This window comes from Sardina pilchardus, chromosome 1 (genome assembly GCF_963854185.1).
Source record: "Sardina pilchardus chromosome 1, fSarPil1.1, whole genome shotgun sequence".
NCBI lineage: Eukaryota > Metazoa > Chordata > Actinopteri > Clupeiformes > Clupeidae > Sardina > Sardina pilchardus.
In genome coordinates this window covers 24779934-24798170 of record NC_084994.1, presented here as the reverse complement: position 1 = coordinate 24798170, position 18237 = coordinate 24779934, and the positions used below count along the sequence as shown (strand labels likewise).

At 43.6% G+C, this 18237-nt stretch overlaps 2 protein-coding genes across 4 annotated transcripts in view; one reads left to right on the top strand and one right to left on the bottom strand.

The window, feature by feature from the left end:
• The window catches only part of LOC134086228 (NACHT, LRR and PYD domains-containing protein 12-like), a gene marked incomplete in the record, with an annotated part of 983201 nt that overhangs the window by 514261 nt on the left and 450703 nt on the right, over positions 1 to 18237 (bottom strand).
• LOC134085723 (E3 ubiquitin-protein ligase TRIM35-like) lies at positions 410 to 9673 on the top strand. 3 transcript variants are annotated; one of them, XM_062539969.1, is made up of 8 exons: positions 410 to 527; positions 887 to 980; positions 1638 to 2060; positions 5980 to 6063; positions 6894 to 7115; positions 7988 to 8016; positions 8242 to 8354; positions 8461 to 9673. In XM_062539969.1, exons 2-8 carry the CDS (start codon positions 954 to 956, stop codon positions 9138 to 9140), a joined length of 1578 nt encoding a protein of 525 aa, XP_062395953.1. In that variant the 5' UTR covers positions 410 to 527; positions 887 to 953; the 3' UTR covers positions 9141 to 9673. The 3 variants fall into 3 exon arrangements, with proteins under 3 accessions (XP_062395953.1, XP_062395952.1, XP_062395951.1); XM_062539968.1 differs by lacking the exon at positions 887 to 980 and having other exon boundaries at positions 490 to 527; positions 1459 to 2060; XM_062539967.1 differs by lacking the exon at positions 410 to 527 and having other exon boundaries at positions 548 to 2060.

The following is an 18237-nucleotide window of genomic DNA, read 5'->3' as shown; positions in this document are numbered from 1 at the left end:
ATACACTTACAGCCTTGTTGGGTCACTTGTGTGTCAATGCAAGTGACCAAATACTTTTGGCAATATAGTGGGTATATACTGTATATATAGGCATTATGTAATTTTGAAGTCCTACCTTCATTTTCTGCAACCAATGGCAACCAATTCTGACCAATGGCAATCTAGAATCATTCAACAGAGAATGTTTTCGGTGGAAATGATTTCACTCCTCAGCTGACACACACATACAAGTGTGCACATACAGTACAGAAGCTGATACGGCATAATTAAATGTGGTAAAAGTAAATCAGTGAAGTCCAAAACTCCTTTACACAGGACGTGTTAAAGCAAACTTACCCGATTGACTTGCTCTCAGAACTTGTCTGTGGTAAATGCTGCAGGGAAATCACGACTGTTTCCTCTTTCATAAGGAAGTCTCATACTGTCATAATGTCAGCCGAACTTGCTAAACCTGTCCAGTGCTGGGTAAGCTCAGCTAAACAACAGACCTTCGCTGTGGAATATTTTTGCTCTTGAGATTCACAAATGTAAGTGATGTGATGTTCATTTTCTCTTTTTGTATTTTTTTAATTGAATGAAAAGGATCAACAGTTAGCCGAAAGAAAGGACAAAGCAAAGGCAAATAATGTTCAAGAAACAGACGCATTTATATTTTCTTCATCTTGCTTTCATTCAACGTATTTGAGTGCATTATAACTTTAGTTATCAAAGGTTTGTGTGAAATGAAGGATCTAGAACAACAGAGAGAACAGAGAAGTCATAATGTTTGTGAAAGAATTCTGTTTCGTAAAGACAATGGTCGTGTTTAATGCCGTAGGAAGTTAAATGTTTGGAAAGTGATCAGTGTTAAGACACAAGATCCCATTGCACTCTTTCTGGTTTACAGTAGGCTACTCGCTTATTACCCAACCTGTTCCTTGTTACTATGGCCCCACCCACTGAATGAGTGCAAAATGTTTTCACCTGCAAGGCAAGTTCAGGTATTCAGCAATTGTCCATAGGTTTCTATTCTGCGAAAGTGGGAGTTACAGTATTCTGTTTCACAGTTTTTACAGTATATGGTACCCATGCTAGTAGTTGTTCAGAGCATTACAGACATGCCTATGCTGTTTACTCTCTCTCTCTCTCTCCTTTTCACATTTAGAACTGGCATATTTAAGTTTGATGAGAATTAAAAAAAAATGTTTTCTGGAGAAGTCATGTAAACTGGTGATGTTTATCTCTTTTTAACCTCTATATTTCATACCCTTCCTTCTCTCTGGAATTCTCCCCTCTCTCACTTCACACTTGAATTTACACTCTTTCCATTTCCCTCGTTTTCCTTTCACACCTCTATTTATGAATGGATACAATCTCGTCTACTGTTTCTCCAACACACTTTCTGTTTTTTTTTCTGCTCTTTGATTATTTCTTGCCATGTTTCCTTTGACAATTGTACTTGTTCCATATTTCTGATAGCTTCTTGCCTTCCTAGTCTGTCCATTAAATGCTTCTTTTTCTCTACTGTCTCTGAGCTTCTTGGAACCTGTCTCCTCTCGCTCTCATTCTCAGACTTATCTTTCTCCTTTTGTTGTCTATCACTCTATCGCTCTTCTTGTCTGCCCCTTATGGCTGCCGCTGCCACTTCTCTGGAAGAGGACTTGTCGTGCAGCATATGCTGCGACGTCTTCCAGGAGCCCGTGCTGCTGAGCTGCGGCCACAGCTTCTGCAGGAAGTGCCTGAGCCGCCACTGGAGCTCCAGCCCGGGCCGCCGTTGCCCCGTCTGCCGACGCCCCTCGCCCCAGGAGCCCGTCCCCAACATCAGCCTGAGGAGCACCTGCGAGTCCTTCCTGAAGCAGCGGCAGCAGCAGCAGCAGCAGAAGGACTCTAGGGAAGCCTGTCGAAGGAGGGGAGGGGAGAAAGCGGAGGAGAAGGGGGAAAGGCTGTGTCTTCAGCACAGACAGAAGCTGCAGTTTTACTGTGAGACAGAAGAGAAGCTCATTTGTTTGCAGTGTAAGAGGAGTCAGCAGCACAGGGACCATCGCGTGTTGTCTGTGCAAAAAGCTGTGAAGGAACGCAAGGTCAGTGTGTGTGGTCTGACCAACTGACAATTGTGTTTTTGTGTTTATGTACGGAACAGTTCAAATGTTTTGCTCTGCATTCGTCAGCTAATAAATACACTGCAATAATGAAATCTAACCTAAGTCTAAGTGTTATCAAACTTACATTAAGATAAAAAAATGTATTTGGTAGAGTTTTACTATGAACCCTAGTGCTCACTCAAAAGAGAATTTTGACTCAGATTTGACTCAAATTTGCTCAGTGCACTGGCAGCTAAATGTGCTTGTTTTTAGGACAAATTAGCTGAACGCACTGCCAGACAAATTTTTTATTATTTTCACATTTTAAAATAAGTCACGATTGGATTTCACCTGACAGCTCAGGCTGCAAACCTGCACATTTATCTTTGCTGCTTCCATTACAAATTTGCAGGGACCAATCACAAAATGGTTTATCCACGTGGCGCACCCGGATCATTGGTCTGATTGGTTGAAGGACTACCCAGATAGCAAAACTACACTGGGACAGAACTGGGCCACATCTACCACAACATTCGGCACGGATCTGCATAATGGACCTGATCCGGCGTCCAAACGCACATCGGTCCAAAATTGTTTTGGATCCGTTTGACGGATCTGCGGCAGATATGAACTTGCACTCGTCCAGGTGCGTCCCAGATAGCAAAACACAAATACCACGATATCCGGCACGGATCTGAATAGTGGACCTGATCCGGCGTCCAAACGCACATCGGTCCAAAATTGTTTTGGATCCGTTTTACTGATCTGGTGCTAATAAGGGCTAAAAGATTGCTTCCAACAAACAAGATAACGTCCAGGCGATGATTCAGAGCATTTTAAAGAACGTATTTCTCACCGCAACGTAAAAAGAGGAAAGATCTAATTATCTCGAATCTCACCCAACTTACTTTTGTGCCGTTTAGCTAACCCCCCCACCCCAAGTAGTTCTGTCACGGATTTCATGACGTCCGGTGGTTATTAATGGGAGTGAAACACCTGTCATCATTAAGCAGACATTGACCTACAGCAATGGATAGCAATTACGTACATTATTTGAATATATGACACTGAATTGTCTGACCTGTGAACTCGGCTTGTTGAATGATGATCACGTCCAAACGATTAATTAATCCTGCATTTAGCTGGATATTTATACCTGGTTAGGTCTGATACTTTCACGACTACGGTGTATTTTCCCTCTAATAAATTACTAAGTCAATGGTCATATCTAGTAATGTTATTGTTCAAAACATCAGTGGAGTAGGTTAGCCTATAAGCTAAGTCCCAACCACATTGTTTCAAAATTCTAAACTAATATTTGCAATGCATGCTGGGAAGCAAACCTCAACAAAGTAGGCCTACACAAAATATAATTAAAGTTATCAGAGAAGGTTTAGGTCATATTTTATATCTAAACCATGGTTTATAAAGACATAAAATTGTGATGAGCAGTATCCTTAATTCTTCTGCAAAGTTTTTTTTATAGTGGTGACCAGTTGGTGATGTTGTGAATGTCTGCCAAAAGTCATATGTAATATGGGACCTGCAGATCCGTACCACACACAAGAAGCGGACCCGTAGGCCTACCACACATAAGAGGCGGAACCGCATTGCAGATCCGTACCACACAATAAGCGGACCCGTAGCCTACCACACACAAGAAAAGTACCACACACAAAAAAAGTATGTATTCTATTCTAAGAGGCCGTACCACACACAAAAAAGTATATATTCTATTCTAAGAGGCGGAACCGTATTGCGGATCCGTACCATACACAATAAGCGAACCCGTACAGGTCCGCTTCTTGTGTGTGGTACGGATCTGCCATACGGGTCCGCTTATTGTGTGTGGTAGGCCTACGGATTTGCAATATTGCTTCTTGTGTGTGGTACGGATCTGCAATAGGGCTCGGGCACACACCTTGCATTCTAGGAATATAGCCACCATGTTGGTAGCGTACCGAACGTAATATCCATTCATTCAGATGCAGAAGACAAGAAGCAGAAATAGCCTATAGTATTAGCGATTCTTTTCCTCTTGCGATCGTGGGTTGCGCTGTTACACCCAACTACACAGCACCAAGAAGGCAAAAACTAAGTAACAGGAACACACTAATAGGTGGGAGTAAATCCATAGTAATCCATAGTAAACTAAGGAGTGAGGCTGCCAATATGGCTGTGCCCGTGAAGTTTTCACGTCATGATCCCGAGCCCTATTCATGGGTTTCATCAGGTCCCTTTCCACAGGTGTATACAATCACCTTAATTATCAATGCAGACTGCATGGTGCTTGATACTGTACACCTGTGCAAAGGGACCTGATGAAACCCATGGATACGTTAGACCGGACCCGCGTCACACAGAGCAGGTTGTTTGCGCCACGCCCCTTTTTTGGGGAAAACAAGCCCTCAGAACAAGCCTGAAACAAGCCAAAGTGAACGGGTGTTGTTCACGGTCACTGATCTATAACGAATAACTTATTATTTATAGATCAGTGTTCGCGGTAGACAGACATGCCGAAAAGTTGCTGTGTGGTTGGGTGTACCAACCACAAAGCTAAGAACCCCTAACATTAGGCTACACCAAAAATAAATCAGACCAACGAAAACGGAAATCTAGGCTAACACTTGGCTAACACTAGCAGCTAGGCTATCGGCTATGACAGAAATTATCATATGTTGGAATTATCTAACGAACATACTTTACATCCAAGCCTGTCAGTCAACTACACAACATTACAATTAAAATAAGAGGCCAAAAATACAGGAAAACAATTTAGTTATTTAACTGGAGATTCAATGAGATAAGAGTAGGCCTATGTCCGGGTATGACACTGGCCACTGCTACTGCTAGCAGGCTACTCGGGAGACCGAAGGGACATGTTTTTACTTTGATTGAATTAAGCTTTTGAACGTATTTTTCACGGTCAACGACCGGCAAAGTGGTAATATATTGAGTGGTCCTATTGATTCGTTGTGTTTTCTGTTATCATTTACCCCTACGATTTCGGTAGGAATTACGTTTATTGACGCTAATTTGCATTGGAGTTAATGAGAGACGTTGTTTGTTTTCCCCCAAAAAGGGGCTGGAACGTTTCTCGCGAGTCAAGTTCCCGGATGTGCCGGTCTAACGTATACGGGTCCGCTTCATGTGTGTGGTACGGATCTGCAATACGGGTCCGCTTGTGTGTGTAGTACGGTCTGCTTGTTGTGTGTAGTACGGATCAGCAATACGGGTCCACTTATTGCGTGTGCTATGGGTCCACTTATTCTGTGTGGTACGGATCTGCAATACGGGACCGCTTATTAGGTGAGGTACAGGTCCGCTTATTTTGTATTGTACGGATCTTCAATACGGGTCCGCTTATTGTGTGTGGTACGGGTCTGCTTATTGTGTGTGGTACGGATCTGCAATACGGGTCTGCTTATTGGGTGTGGTAGGGGTCCACTTATTCTGTGTTCTACGGATCTTCGATACGGGTCCGCTTATTGGGTGTGATAGGGGTCCGCTTATTCTGTGTCGTACGGATCTGCAACACGAGTCCGCTTATTGGGTGTGGGCTACATCTGGCCCACAGTCAGATACCGTAGGTCCGCTACATACGGATCTAAAGGCTTTCATGCGGATCCGGCCCAAAGGAAATTGCTATCTGGGTATCCAAGTGCAGAGTCATTTGAACTATACCCATTGAACACACCTAAATATAGCGCAGACTCCCCAGACTAATGTTCAATTTTAAAAGATTGAGCTTGGTCAAGTGATAGCCATCTAGGACCATACAACATTCGGGTTTTGATTCTGACCAGCGACCATGTCCCGATCTCTTTCCACTGAACTATTTAAAGGCAAAAGCCAAAAAAACTTTGAAAAAAGATATATCGTGTGTGTTTGTGTGTGTGTCTGTCTGTGTCCTCTCTAGGAAAGGCTGGCTGCTGCCTCAAAGCCTCTGAGAGAGAGACTGGATGTTGTGAGGAGTGAATCAGCTGCAGAAACACACATAAAGGTAACACAATGGTCCTCTGACATCAAGTTTAACTTGATCAAAGATCCTTCATTACTGACAAGATAGAGCAACGTAATGCATCTCTATGGAAGCAAAATTCGAACAGTTCCTGTCTGCTTAAAGAGGCGTGTTGCAAAGACGTCATAGTGGGATATCGATCTCTGTCAGTTCGGCAAGCAGTTCAGTTCGAATGTTAGCAGGTCTGCTTAAAAGGGGATTTAGCCCCCCTTCCCCTTGTGAAGACAGAACGCGGAAATGATCGAACGTTTGCACCTCTCGCTCCGCTTTAACCCTCTCTGACTTGATCTACTTCCCAAACACTACTTCACAACCATACCACAATGTCTTTAACTTTGTGAACAGTCAGTTACAGCTATAGGTTCATCCTGACCCATAATAGTTGATGAACTGTTTGCTCAGTAACCCATCGAATAGGCCTACAGTATTTCCAAACCTGAAGAAATCATGCAACTTCTTGGTAGTGTAGTGGTTAAGGAGCTAGGCTATAGTGTGCAGTAACCTGAAAAGTTGCCCCAGGGTTCTGCAGGAATAACGTAATCCCTTGTAATATTGTTGATATATCTATAGGTCACTTTGGATAACAGAGTCTGTTAAATGGATAAATGTAAATGTCTTAGAGGAGAAACTATTTTGGTCCCAGCCGACATCTGAATCAAACTGTTTAAGTAGCTACAAAGGAAGTGGGATTTAGTGTTTGAGGAGTTACATAGGAAACCAGAGATAATGTAGATCATTGAATTGCATCATTCACTCATTTGTTTTGTGTGTGTGCGTGTGTGTGTGTGTGTGTGTGTGTGTGTTTACTTCAGGCTGTTGTAGGAATGTGTGACAGGCAGATCCGGCAAGACTTTACGAAGCTCTTTGCCTTCCTGCAAAAGGAACAGATGGCGCACCTGGAGGCTTTGTGGGAAGCTGGGATATTAGAGACCCAGTTGGCAAAGGAGGCCTTCAAGACTGAGGCCACCCTACTTTCCGACCAAGTGCAAGAAGTAGATGAAATGGCACGCAAGGATGACATTTCTTTCCTGCAGGTGACAATTCTGTCCGATGCTGACAGGAAAAAATATACTAAGAAAAATGTGCTATATGTTTTACAAGAGGTTATTGGGTTACAATCACAGAATTACGCTGAATTAGCAGCCTCATCTTCCTCAACATTTTATGAGATCACCTATATCAAATGACTCTAGGGGTAACTAGGGTTGGTCATTCCTGACATTTCTTATTAGATCACCTATATCAAATGACTCTAGGGGTAACTAGGGTTGGTCATTCCTGACATTTCTTATTAGATCACCTATATCAAATGACTCTAGGGGTAACTAGGGTTGGTCATTCCTGACATTTCTTATTAGATCAATCAAATCACTCTAGGGGTAACTAGGGTTGGTCCTTCCTGACATTTCTTATTAGATCACCTATATCAAATCAGGTTACTAGGGTTGGTTATTCCTGGCATTTCTTAGTAGATCACCTATATCAAATGACTCTTGGGGTGACTTTGGTTATTCCACACTTCTGTCATGTCCTCCGGTGGACTACATGTATCTTTGGAGTCACAGGACTTCCCTGACCACATTGGATCACCGCTATACATAGCAACATGTTGTGTTAGCTCCAGAAACAAACCGAACAAGTCTAGCAAGTACTGACTGTCCTCCGATTTTGTTGGCCAAAGATAGACTTGCCTGTCTCTTCGACCAGTGTTTCTTAACTGGTCTGCTCTGTATCAACCCAACAGGCTGGATCATAGGAACAACCCAGCAGCATGCGTACAAATAACCCACCAACCCAAAGTCTGTGTAAAAAAAATAATAACCCAGCATTTTCTAGAGAGTGTAGATGAGTTAATTATGACTAATGAATGTCTGACTATTGAGTGCTGTATTTCTGTGTGTTTTAGGAGTTCAAGGACTTCACCGTCGCGATGAGGTAGAGTGCAATGTTTTTATTATATTGATTAATTCCACTGACCTCTGCACATTTTTCAAATGTCATACTACGGTTGCTGAGTGACATTCAAGTTGATGAGACATTCATATTCAAAATGAAGATGACACTGCAAATTGACAGATGTAACAGACCTGTATGAGTGAATTAAGGTACCAATGTGTATGTCTGTGTTAACATGTGTGTTTGTGTGGTTCTCCACTTCAGTACACAGCTCAGCCATCAAATGCAGTGTAGATGCGCCATGATTGATGTCCCCAGACGTATTGGCAACCTGAGATTCAACGTCTGGAAGAAGATGAAGGAAGTTGCTCCCTGCTGTGAGCACACATGATCTCATGCTTTCAAGTATTTGTGAGACAAATGGCCCTTTGCTCCACTCTATTTCTTCCTCCTCTAACTTAATTCTTGTTCCTTTTCGAAAAGACCCAGTGATCCTGGATTCCAACACCCATCTACCTGTGTCAGACGACTTGACCCGCATCATGGCCATGCCCGTCTTGGACCCTTCCTTTTCACTGTCCAAGGCCTATGGCATTATTAAGGGTTCCAGTGCCCTCAGTGATGGCTCTCATGTCTGGGATGTCCACATCGGTGACTGCTCGGACTGGGTGGCGGGCGTAACGTCTCCTCAGCACGTGAACAGTAATTGCAGTGGTCTTTCGCTGTGTTGCAATCACTGGGGGATCCGCCGAACGCAAAACCAGTACTTCAGTCTCACGAGCGCCCCCACCAGCCCGTTCACCCCTCTTGAGATGCCCTCAACCAGCGCCCTCAAGGTGCTGAGAGTCAAGCTGACTTGGGATGTTGGCCGCCCGGGATTTTCACTCGGACGTTGCGTGCGGAGGTTGACATTCTGCGATGCTCGGGATGTCAGGGGATCGGCCATTTTCAGCATGCTGCTGCCCCACCACACAGGGGCGCTCTACCCCTTTCTGTGCCCATGTGCACAGGGGGCTGAGCTGAGGCTTGAGCCTGCTGAGGTGAGGGTGGAGGTGAGGGAGGTCCTGGGGTTCTGGGAGCGGTATAGGTATGAGGTCATCCTCTATGTGTTTGCTGTCATTCTTATCACAATAGTGTGTTTGTTTCTATGGACAATTTGTTAGCGTAATTATTATCATATAATTATAATATAAACATTATCATGTTATTCTTCACATCTTGACATATTGTATCGATGCTAAAATGCTATATCATGGCGATAGGGCTGGGGCATACCAGTTCAATTATACTTAATTTATACTTTGCATGGTATGTGATATTTTTGCTACTTTAAAGTATACCAAAGTGTATGCCACAAATAGTGATTCATGAGTATTTGGAATACAGTTGCAGTACAATGCAAGTGAAAGAGAATGTGATAATCCACAAATTTTGTAAACCTGTAATTAGCTGCAAAAAGGACATAGACAACATATCAAATGATGTTGCAGTGACGTTAGCTAGATGTACAGTCGTACTTGTTTATAATGCGGAAATGTTTTGGCTACTTGTGCTAAACATGGAAACTACTATGAAACAGAGAGTACAATGTATTTGATGGAATAAAAAACATATGATATTGTGGCTGACACATTCTGCTTTTGTAATATAGAACAAAAAAATAGTTTCTATACGACCCCCTACGAGATCAGAAATACGTTGATTGTGTCATGGAAAATGAATACATGTTTTTCACCATTATGTAAGTATGATAATAAACTACTCAAATATGAATAGATAATCTACTCAGTCTTGTGATTTCATCTTTTAGATATGAAATCATTTTAGATGGCAATTTGTTTTTTTTTTTTTTTTTAGACGTTGTTACATGCATGGATGGTTTTGGGCAGAGCCATATAAAGGCTCTGGTTTTGGGTGTTGGTGGCATTATTGCATCCCTTAGTTACAGAGCTCCTGCAACCGCATGTTCATTTCAAAACATTGCGACGTGAAATGCCAAAAAAGCTGCTTGTTTGTGAGGTCTGAATGAGTTAGAATCCTCTCGACTATAAAGCTGCCCCAGACTTAGGTGCTACTTTTAGGGTTAAGATGCTTTGTGAATTACTCTTACTGTAAGTCAAAAAATAGGAGTCCTGAAGTTGCGAGTGACAGCCATTATGTTTAAGAGTTTCTCCTAAATTAGCCAATTAGGAGCTACTTTTAGCCTTAAAACTCTTTGTAAATACAGGCCTTGAATAGTGCATCATTGGTAAATAACTATTGTGAGAAAATGACTATTAATCTCATTCCATAACGTTGAATCTAATATTACCCAGTAGTGTATCAGCTAGTAGCAGAGTAGTGGCATGACATACAAGGAGAGATATGTACAGTATGGTGGTGAATTAACCATATTCTGTCCCTGGTGTAATGTGGCTTCACAACTCGACAGATAGCTTAACAGGTCTGAATACTGAAGAAAAGTCGGAACCAAAGATGCACAGTTCTTGGTGTTTTACTTTTATCCAGCAATCAACTTTGTGAAACTGTAATACAGGAAACACAATACAAATACATATTTTAGAGGATGTACAAATAAAGAGCTATTAACATGTCGTTACTAATAACTAGCATGCTAAATATAGACTAGCAAAACGAAGTAATTGCAGCATTCAAGCTAGATACATTGCCTGAGACATTTTACCTTTAACTGCCTTAGCTAACATAAAATACATTTCAACTTACAAACGATGGTTTCTTGGGCATTCAGAAAGGAAAGAAAGATCGTCTGTATCCAATTTGAAGTGATAAGTACTCAGCCTCTATCATTCGTGACTCTTCCAAAACAAACGTGAAGCAACATGGCTGCCGTAACATTCACTGCAATCAAACCAAACTACTAAACTGCTACATAAATGCGACCACTAGGTGGCACTATTTGCATGAACATCACACTCCCCGTCTGGTATTAAATAAATACCACTATTTTAGGTTACACACAATCACACAACTTAATTACAACAAAGAGTCCTGTCCATCTGAAGACATAAGAAGAATTACTTCCGAGATGGGCCTCAAGAAGGTCTTGATGCTATCCTGTTTCGCGACCTTCAGCTCAACCTTCCTGACTTTCCCGTCACTACTCTGGAATGCTTTAGTGACAAGTCCGACAGGCCACTGATTTCTTTGGACCTGACTGTCCTTCATAAGAATGAAGTCCCCTTCCTTTATGTTCGGCTTGCTCACTTGCCATTTGCGACGATTCTGTAAAGTAGCCAGGTATTCTCTTCGCCATCGTTCCCAAAAGGAATTGGCGAGGTGTTGTACCTGCTTCCACATTTGGCGACAGGGGTTCTTGTCGAATGTTCCGGGAGGGGGAGATAAGCCACTGACCTTCTGCGTCAGTAATGTTGCTGGAGTCAACAGGGCAGGTGAATCTGGGTCACTGGAGATTGGGGCAATAGGTCTAGCATTCATTATAGCAGACACTTCAGCCATGAATGTTGACAGTACTTCGTGTGTGAGTTGGGGTGATTGAAGGAGCATAGAATCTAAGATTCGTCTGGCCACCCCGATGAGCCTTTCCCAAGCCCCTCCCATATGGGAGGCATGTGGGGGGTTGAATATCCATCGACATCCTTCCTCTGTTAGGAAACTCTCCACGCTGGACTCCTCAGATATCATGCTTAATTCCTTGCAGGCGCCCACAAAATTTGTCCCACAGTCGGAACGGATTTGCTTAGCTGGGCCTCTCAAGGCAAAAAAGCGTCGGAGTGCATTGATGAAGCAGGAACTCTCAAGTGATTCAATTAGCTCAAAGTGCACCGCACGTATGCTGAGACAGGTGAATATGACAGCCCATCGTTTAGAATTCGCTGAGCCGCCACGAGTCTTTCTTGTGAGGACCATCCATGGTCCAAAAACATCGAGTCCAACGTAGGTAAAAGGTGGTTCCATACTGAGCCGATCAAAGGGGAGGTCAGACATCTTTTGCTCGGTAACCTTCCCACGAAGCTTCTGACAAGTGATGCATTTCTGGATGACCTTGTTGATGCACCTTTTTGCTCCTACGATCCAATACCCGGCACTTCTGATCGAGCCCTCAGTGAACAGCCGACCTTGATGCTTGACGCGTTCATGAAAATGTCTCACAAGCAGGACTGCGATGTGACTTTTCCCAGGTATAATGACGGGGTGCTTCTCATCGTTCTCTATGGAGGCATGAGTAAGTCTCCCGCCTACTCTTAAGAGGCCTTCATGGTCAAGCATTGGGTTCAACCTTCTCAACCTGTTCGCACGGGAAAGCTCTCTCCCTGACGACAGGCATTGAATTTCATCCTCGTAGATGTCTTCCTGCATTACCTTAATGATGATTGTCCTGACTTTGGAGAGGAGTTCAGGAGTATGGGGTGCTGTGCAGTAATGCCAGCCGTGGCAGTCATCGCGTTGGTCGGCTGGAACCTTGTAAGTATTCACTATGTGAATGAGAAGCCCAATGGCGCGAGTGAGGGACCTCCACGTTGAAAACCTTTCAAAGCGCTCAGAACCGAGATGAGGCTCTTCAGTCTGTGTTCTCAGGACTGTACAACTGGGACGCACTTCCATGTCTGTGTCCGGGTCGACTAAGTCAAAGGGCTCCTCGGCCGCAGGAGGCCCTCCTCTGGGCTGTTTAAGGAAAGCTGGACCAGTAAGCCATGTAGAATGTTTCAAGTCCAATACATGCAGCGATCTTGTTGCGTGGTCAGCAGGATTGTGACTGGTTGAAACATAGTGCCACTGCTCTGGCCTGGTTGATTTCCTTATTCGCTGCACACGATTGCTGACGTACACGTAGAACCGTCTCTTCTGGTTATGTATGTACCCCAGCACAACTCTACTATCAGTGTAGAACTCAAGGGCATGCAGAGTGACATCAATTTCATTAACTATGAACTCTGATAGTTCAACAGCTAAAACTGCTGCTCCCAACTCCAATCGAGGGATCGTATGAGCGGCAAGGGGAGCGAGCTTTGCTTTGCCCAGGATGAAGCTGACATAGCATGTTCCACTGCAGTCCAAAACCTTCAAGTAAGCTACTGCTGCAATAGCTATGGTGGAAGCATCTGAAAAAACATGGACCTCAAGCCTTTGCGCTGAAGCAAGTGAAGCATGGCAGTACGTCCGTGGTATTTCAAACTCCACAAGGTCTTGCAAAGAGTTTTCCCATGCTGTCCATTCTGGCTTTCTTTCCACAGGTAGGGCAGCATCCCAATCAGTGGAACCTGCAGTCAGTTCACGAAGCAGAAACTTGCCTTTCACAGTGACTGGGGCAAGAATCCCAAGTGGATCAAATATGCTATTCACGGTTGACAACACGCCTCTCCGTGTATAGGGCTTGTCCTCCGTGGATATACGGTAAGTAAAGACGTCGTTTTTCAGGTCCCAGCTCAGACCTAGGCTCCTCTGAATTGTGGGGGTGTCTTCTTCCAGATCCAAGTCTTTCAGGTTTTTTGCGTGATCTATTGCGGGAAATGCCTTCATTACTGCCTGATTGTTAGATGCGACTTTATGCAATCTCAAATTGAAGCTTGCAAGCATTTCTTGTGTTCTTCTCAATAGGTCCACAGCCTCCCCTGCTGTTGGAAGAGACTTGAGGCCGTCATCCACATAAAAGTTTTGATGAACGAAATCCTTGGCATCCTTCCCAAACTCAGTCTCACCATACTGGGCTGCTCGATGGAGTCCGTATATTGCTACTGCAGGCGACGGGCTGTTTCCAAAAACATGGACTCGCATCCTGTATTCCACCATGGGTTTTGACAAGTCATTGTCGGCGTGCCAGAGGAATCTGAGAAAGTTGCGATGGTCTTCTCTGACGAGAAAGCTGTGAAACATCTGTTCCACGTCGGCCGTAATTGCAACTGTTTCCTGCCTGAAACGTATCAATACACCCAGTAAGCTGTTGTTCAGGTCAGGCCCTGTGAGTAAAACATGGTTCAAGGAAACACCTCTATGTTGGGCACTAGAATCAAAAACTACCCGTATTTGGCCTGGCTTGCGTGGATGGTACACACCAAACATTGGTAAGTACCACACCTCTTCATTGTCACCCACAGGTGGCGCCAGTTCTGCGTGGTTCTGGTCAAATATTCTTTGCATGAATCTGACAAAGTGGTCACGCATCTGTGGCTTTCTCTCAAGGGTGTGACAAAGAGACTTGAAGCGCTTCAGTGCCTGCTCTGTTATTGGGAAGCCGCTGACGAGATGGTCGGAACGGGAGTGGTGCAACCCAGCTATTGGAGCTGTCAACGAACATTTCTTTGTCCATTAGTTCCAAAAACATTCTGTCTTCCATGGAGAACGCAAACGTGTCATCCTGTTGAGTGCACTGGAAGATGTCATTACCAAATGCATGTTCTGTGTTTGTTGTTTTGAAGTGTCTGTGTATGTACTGAGGTGGAACAGAATGGGTCTTAGCACTGAACTTCTCTGTAACTCGTATTTGGTTAGGACATGGTGTGCACAGGCTTGGCCGTCCATTCATAAGAATGTTGGTGCGAAAACTGTTGATCGTAGCTGGCTTGTGTGCAGAGCCCAGGCAGACATCTCCGACTACTACCCAACCAAAATCAAGGCGTTGTGCGTAAGGAGTATTGTGGGGGCCGTTGCGCTGCTCCCTGACCTTATGAGCACATAGAATATCTCTTCCCAAAAGCAGCAGAATTTTAGCCTCAGGGTCAATGGCTGGGATTTCATGAGCCAGTGATTTTAAATGGGAATAGTAGTGGGCGATCTCAGGAGAAGGTATCTCTGAACAATCGTCAGGTATGTAGTTGCACTCTATGAGCGTTGGAAGAGGGACCTGTATCTTGCCATCTAGCGACTGTGCTAGAAATCCTGTTGCGCGCCTACCAACTGTTTCAGTAACGCCAGCACAAGTACGGAGAGTGTATGGGTGCCCTTCACCTTTAACTCTGAACTGGTTGAAGAACTCAGTCTTTGCTAGAGAGCGATTGCTTTGTTCATCGAGTACTACATACATTTTTATGGCGTGTTCTGGGTGGCCATGAGGAAAGACTTTAATCAAACAAATCTTCGAGCAAGACCTTGGACTGGGTCCTGCTCCACAGATTTCAGTGCACTTTGTTCTGACCTCAGAGGCGGGCTGTGTCTCTCTCTCCCCGCCATGCTCTTCTGAGGAGTTCTCCTGATGCCAGGGTGGTGGACCTGGATGAAGTGCGGATGTGTGCTTGTCACTCTCACATTCATTGCATTTGATTACAACTTTACAGTCTTTAGCTAGGTGTGTAGTAGAAGAGCAACAGCGATAACAAACTCCATTGTCTTTAAGGAAGGCCTTTCTCTCCAGCAAAGGCTTTGCTCTGAATCCTCGACACCGTCTGAGTGGGTGAGGCTTGTTTTTGTGCAAGAGACACTGCCTGTTTGCTTCAGCTGGTAAGTCAGGGGAACTGCTGTTAGATGGAGAATCAGCTGCTGATGTGACTCCAGTTTTATGAGCAGTAATGGCAAACTTTCTGTGCGTCTGTTTCTTAAAGACAGGATCGGATTTAACATGGCCTGTGGTAAGGCTGAAGTTAAAGCTGGGGTCGTTTCGTGCTCGCGCTTCTGTGCACACAAAGTTCACAAAAAATGAGAATGGTGGAAACGAAACATTATGATTTCTCTTGTACTGTGAACCTTGGTGGAGCCATTTCTCTGTTAAAGGATGCGGCAGCTTTTCGACAATTGGATTGACGCCTCTTGAGGTATCCAAGTAAGAAAGGCCAGTCAAGTAGCCTTCTGATTTAGCGGAGAGGACTTCTTGTAGCAGATCACCCAGCTCACGTAATTTCAAGGGATCCTGCTTTGTTATTTTTGGAAATGACTCTATCCTGTCAAGGAGTGCCTTTTCAATTACTTCAGGAGCGCCATATGCCTCTTCAAGGCGCTCCCATGACATTCTCAGTCCAACATCAGGATACCTGACGTGTACAGCCCTTATCCTCTTCACATATTCAGAAGACGTAGAGCCGAGCCACTTGACTAATAAATCGAGTTCTTCACTCGCAGTGAGGAACAGCCCTTTTTTTGCATTATTAAAAGATGACTTCCACGCCCAATAATTTTCAGGGCGATCGTCAAATGTTGTGAGCCCACCATGAATGAGATCACGTCGGGCCAGAAATCTGGTTATGTCGCCCATAGCTTCTCCTCCATTGAGAGGTGGTTGTGGGACAGTGTAGCTTGAGCTTTGTGGGAGAGGTTTAAATTCAGGTGGGTTATCTGGCCATGGATTGTGCTCAATTTTCACACGCGCTGTAGGTTGGCTTAAGCCAATGTATTGCTTTCTAACAATGGGAGGAGGGTATGATAGATTTTGATGAGGTAAGCCTGTATTATCGATGTGGCTATCAGGTGCTATGGGGAGTTCAGTGAACTTGTCGCCTCTGGGCGGTGAATCGTGTGGAAATGGTGAATTTGAATGCCTCTCAACGAACTCACTGGTGCGCTGTGCACGGTCTGCATCTGGGGCTAAACTTTGCCTTGCGCTCAAAACACCTTCGCACATGGATTCGGCAGCTTCTTCGTACACCTTGGCCTCAGCTAAAGCAGCTGCCGCTTCCTTTTCGTGTGTCAAAGCAAGTAAAGTGCCCTCCATACGAACCTTTTCCATCTGAACTTCAATCTCTCTCTGAGCGAAGTGTGCACGAGCACGTTCTGCCTCTGCTCTAGCTCGTGCTCTGGCTGCTGCCATACTAGCTGTTGATTTGTTTGAACTATTAGCCGACCGTCCTGATGTTACTGATTTTGTTTCAGTGTCCACATTAGGCTCCATAACTGTGTTTGTGTAGGTCTTACTTGGTAGATGAAGAGGAAGAGACCAAACTCTTCTGCACGCTGAAGTAGATGATGAGTGCCCACAGATGATACGTTTTTTCACTATTCTGTCCCTGGTGTAATGTGGCTTCACAACTCGACAGATAGCTTAACAGGTCTGAATACTGAAGAAAAGTCGGAACCAAAGATGCACAGTTCTTGGTGTTTTACTTTTATCCAGCAATCAACTTTGTGAAACTGTAATACAGGAAACACAATACAAATACATATTTTAGAGGATGTACAAATAAAGAGCTATTAACATGTCGTTACTAATAACTAGCATGCTAAATATAGACTAGCAAAACGAAGTAATTGCAGCATTCAAGCTAGATACATTGCCTGAGACATTTTACCTTTAACTGCCTTAGCTAACATAAAATACATTTCAACTTACAAACGATGGTTTCTTGGGCATTCAGAAAGGAAAGAAAGATCGTCTGTATCCAATTTGAAGTGATAAGTACTCAGCCTCTATCATTCGTGACTCTTCCAAAACAAACGTGAAGCAACATGGCTGCCGTAACATTCACTGCAATCAAACCAAACTACTAAACTGCTACATAAATGCGACCACTAGGTGGCACTATTTGCATGAACATCACAAACCATTTATTAACCAGTAAATCATAAGCATACATGTGGATTGCATAGCATCATGCAGAAAAAAGCCAAATAAACCAGATCAAGAATGCATACAATGTGAAGAAACAGATAGACAGTACTGTAACTAAAAATGTTACCGAAACCAAAGGTAACTCTTAGTTTTAAAGAGATTTAAGTATGCATGTTAAAATGAAAGAAATGACTTATGTAAAGATATCAAGTATGTTTCAGGCTGAGCATAAATGAGCTTCTTGGTGAGGCTGCACTTCAGGGTGTATGTGCTTCTTATGGCCACAGTGTGTCACTGTTACCCACTAAATAACTAATCATATCAGCCATAACCAGCAAGAATCCTCAGGAATCACTTCTGTTGTGTAGTCTGAATTTGGTTTTGTGTTTTGTGTGAATTTGCAGCATGCTGTGATTTGCAGAATGTTTCTGTAATGTGTTGTGTTGTGTGAATTTGCAGTGCATTTTCAAAATGCTGTGCATTTGTCATCAAATTGTTATCAAATTGATGAAGATGTTGTCTGAAGTTGTTTGTGTTTTGTCTAATTGCAAGTGTTTTGTCAATTGGCATGTGTTGTCATAAATTACAGGTTGTTTGCACCCACTTTAAACTTGATCAAAACCTTGCAGAAGATGATAGACGGAGAGAGACTGAATGATAAAAAAACATAGCCTGTTATCATTTGACAGTTTTATTTGTTTCTCTGACATGTGTCTGATGTACAAATTAACCCATGATCTTGCACCACCACCACTTAAGCAATGTGTGTCATTCTGTAGAGACAATGTTAGGGTATCTAGGGCTGCAAT

Bases quoted from the DNA above. Each gene is read 5' to 3' on its own strand.
- LOC134085723 (XM_062539968.1), top strand. From the start codon at position 1,608: ATGGCTGCCGCTGCCACTTCTCTGGAAGAGGACTTGTCGTGCAGCATA. The intron at 7,116-7,987 runs GTGACAATTCTG...TGTGTGTTTTAG, and splicing joins ATGACATTTCTTTCCTGCAG to GAGTTCAAGGACTTCACCGT. The intron at 8,017-8,241 runs GTAGAGTGCAAT...TCTCCACTTCAG, and splicing joins GACTTCACCGTCGCGATGAG to TACACAGCTCAGCCATCAAA.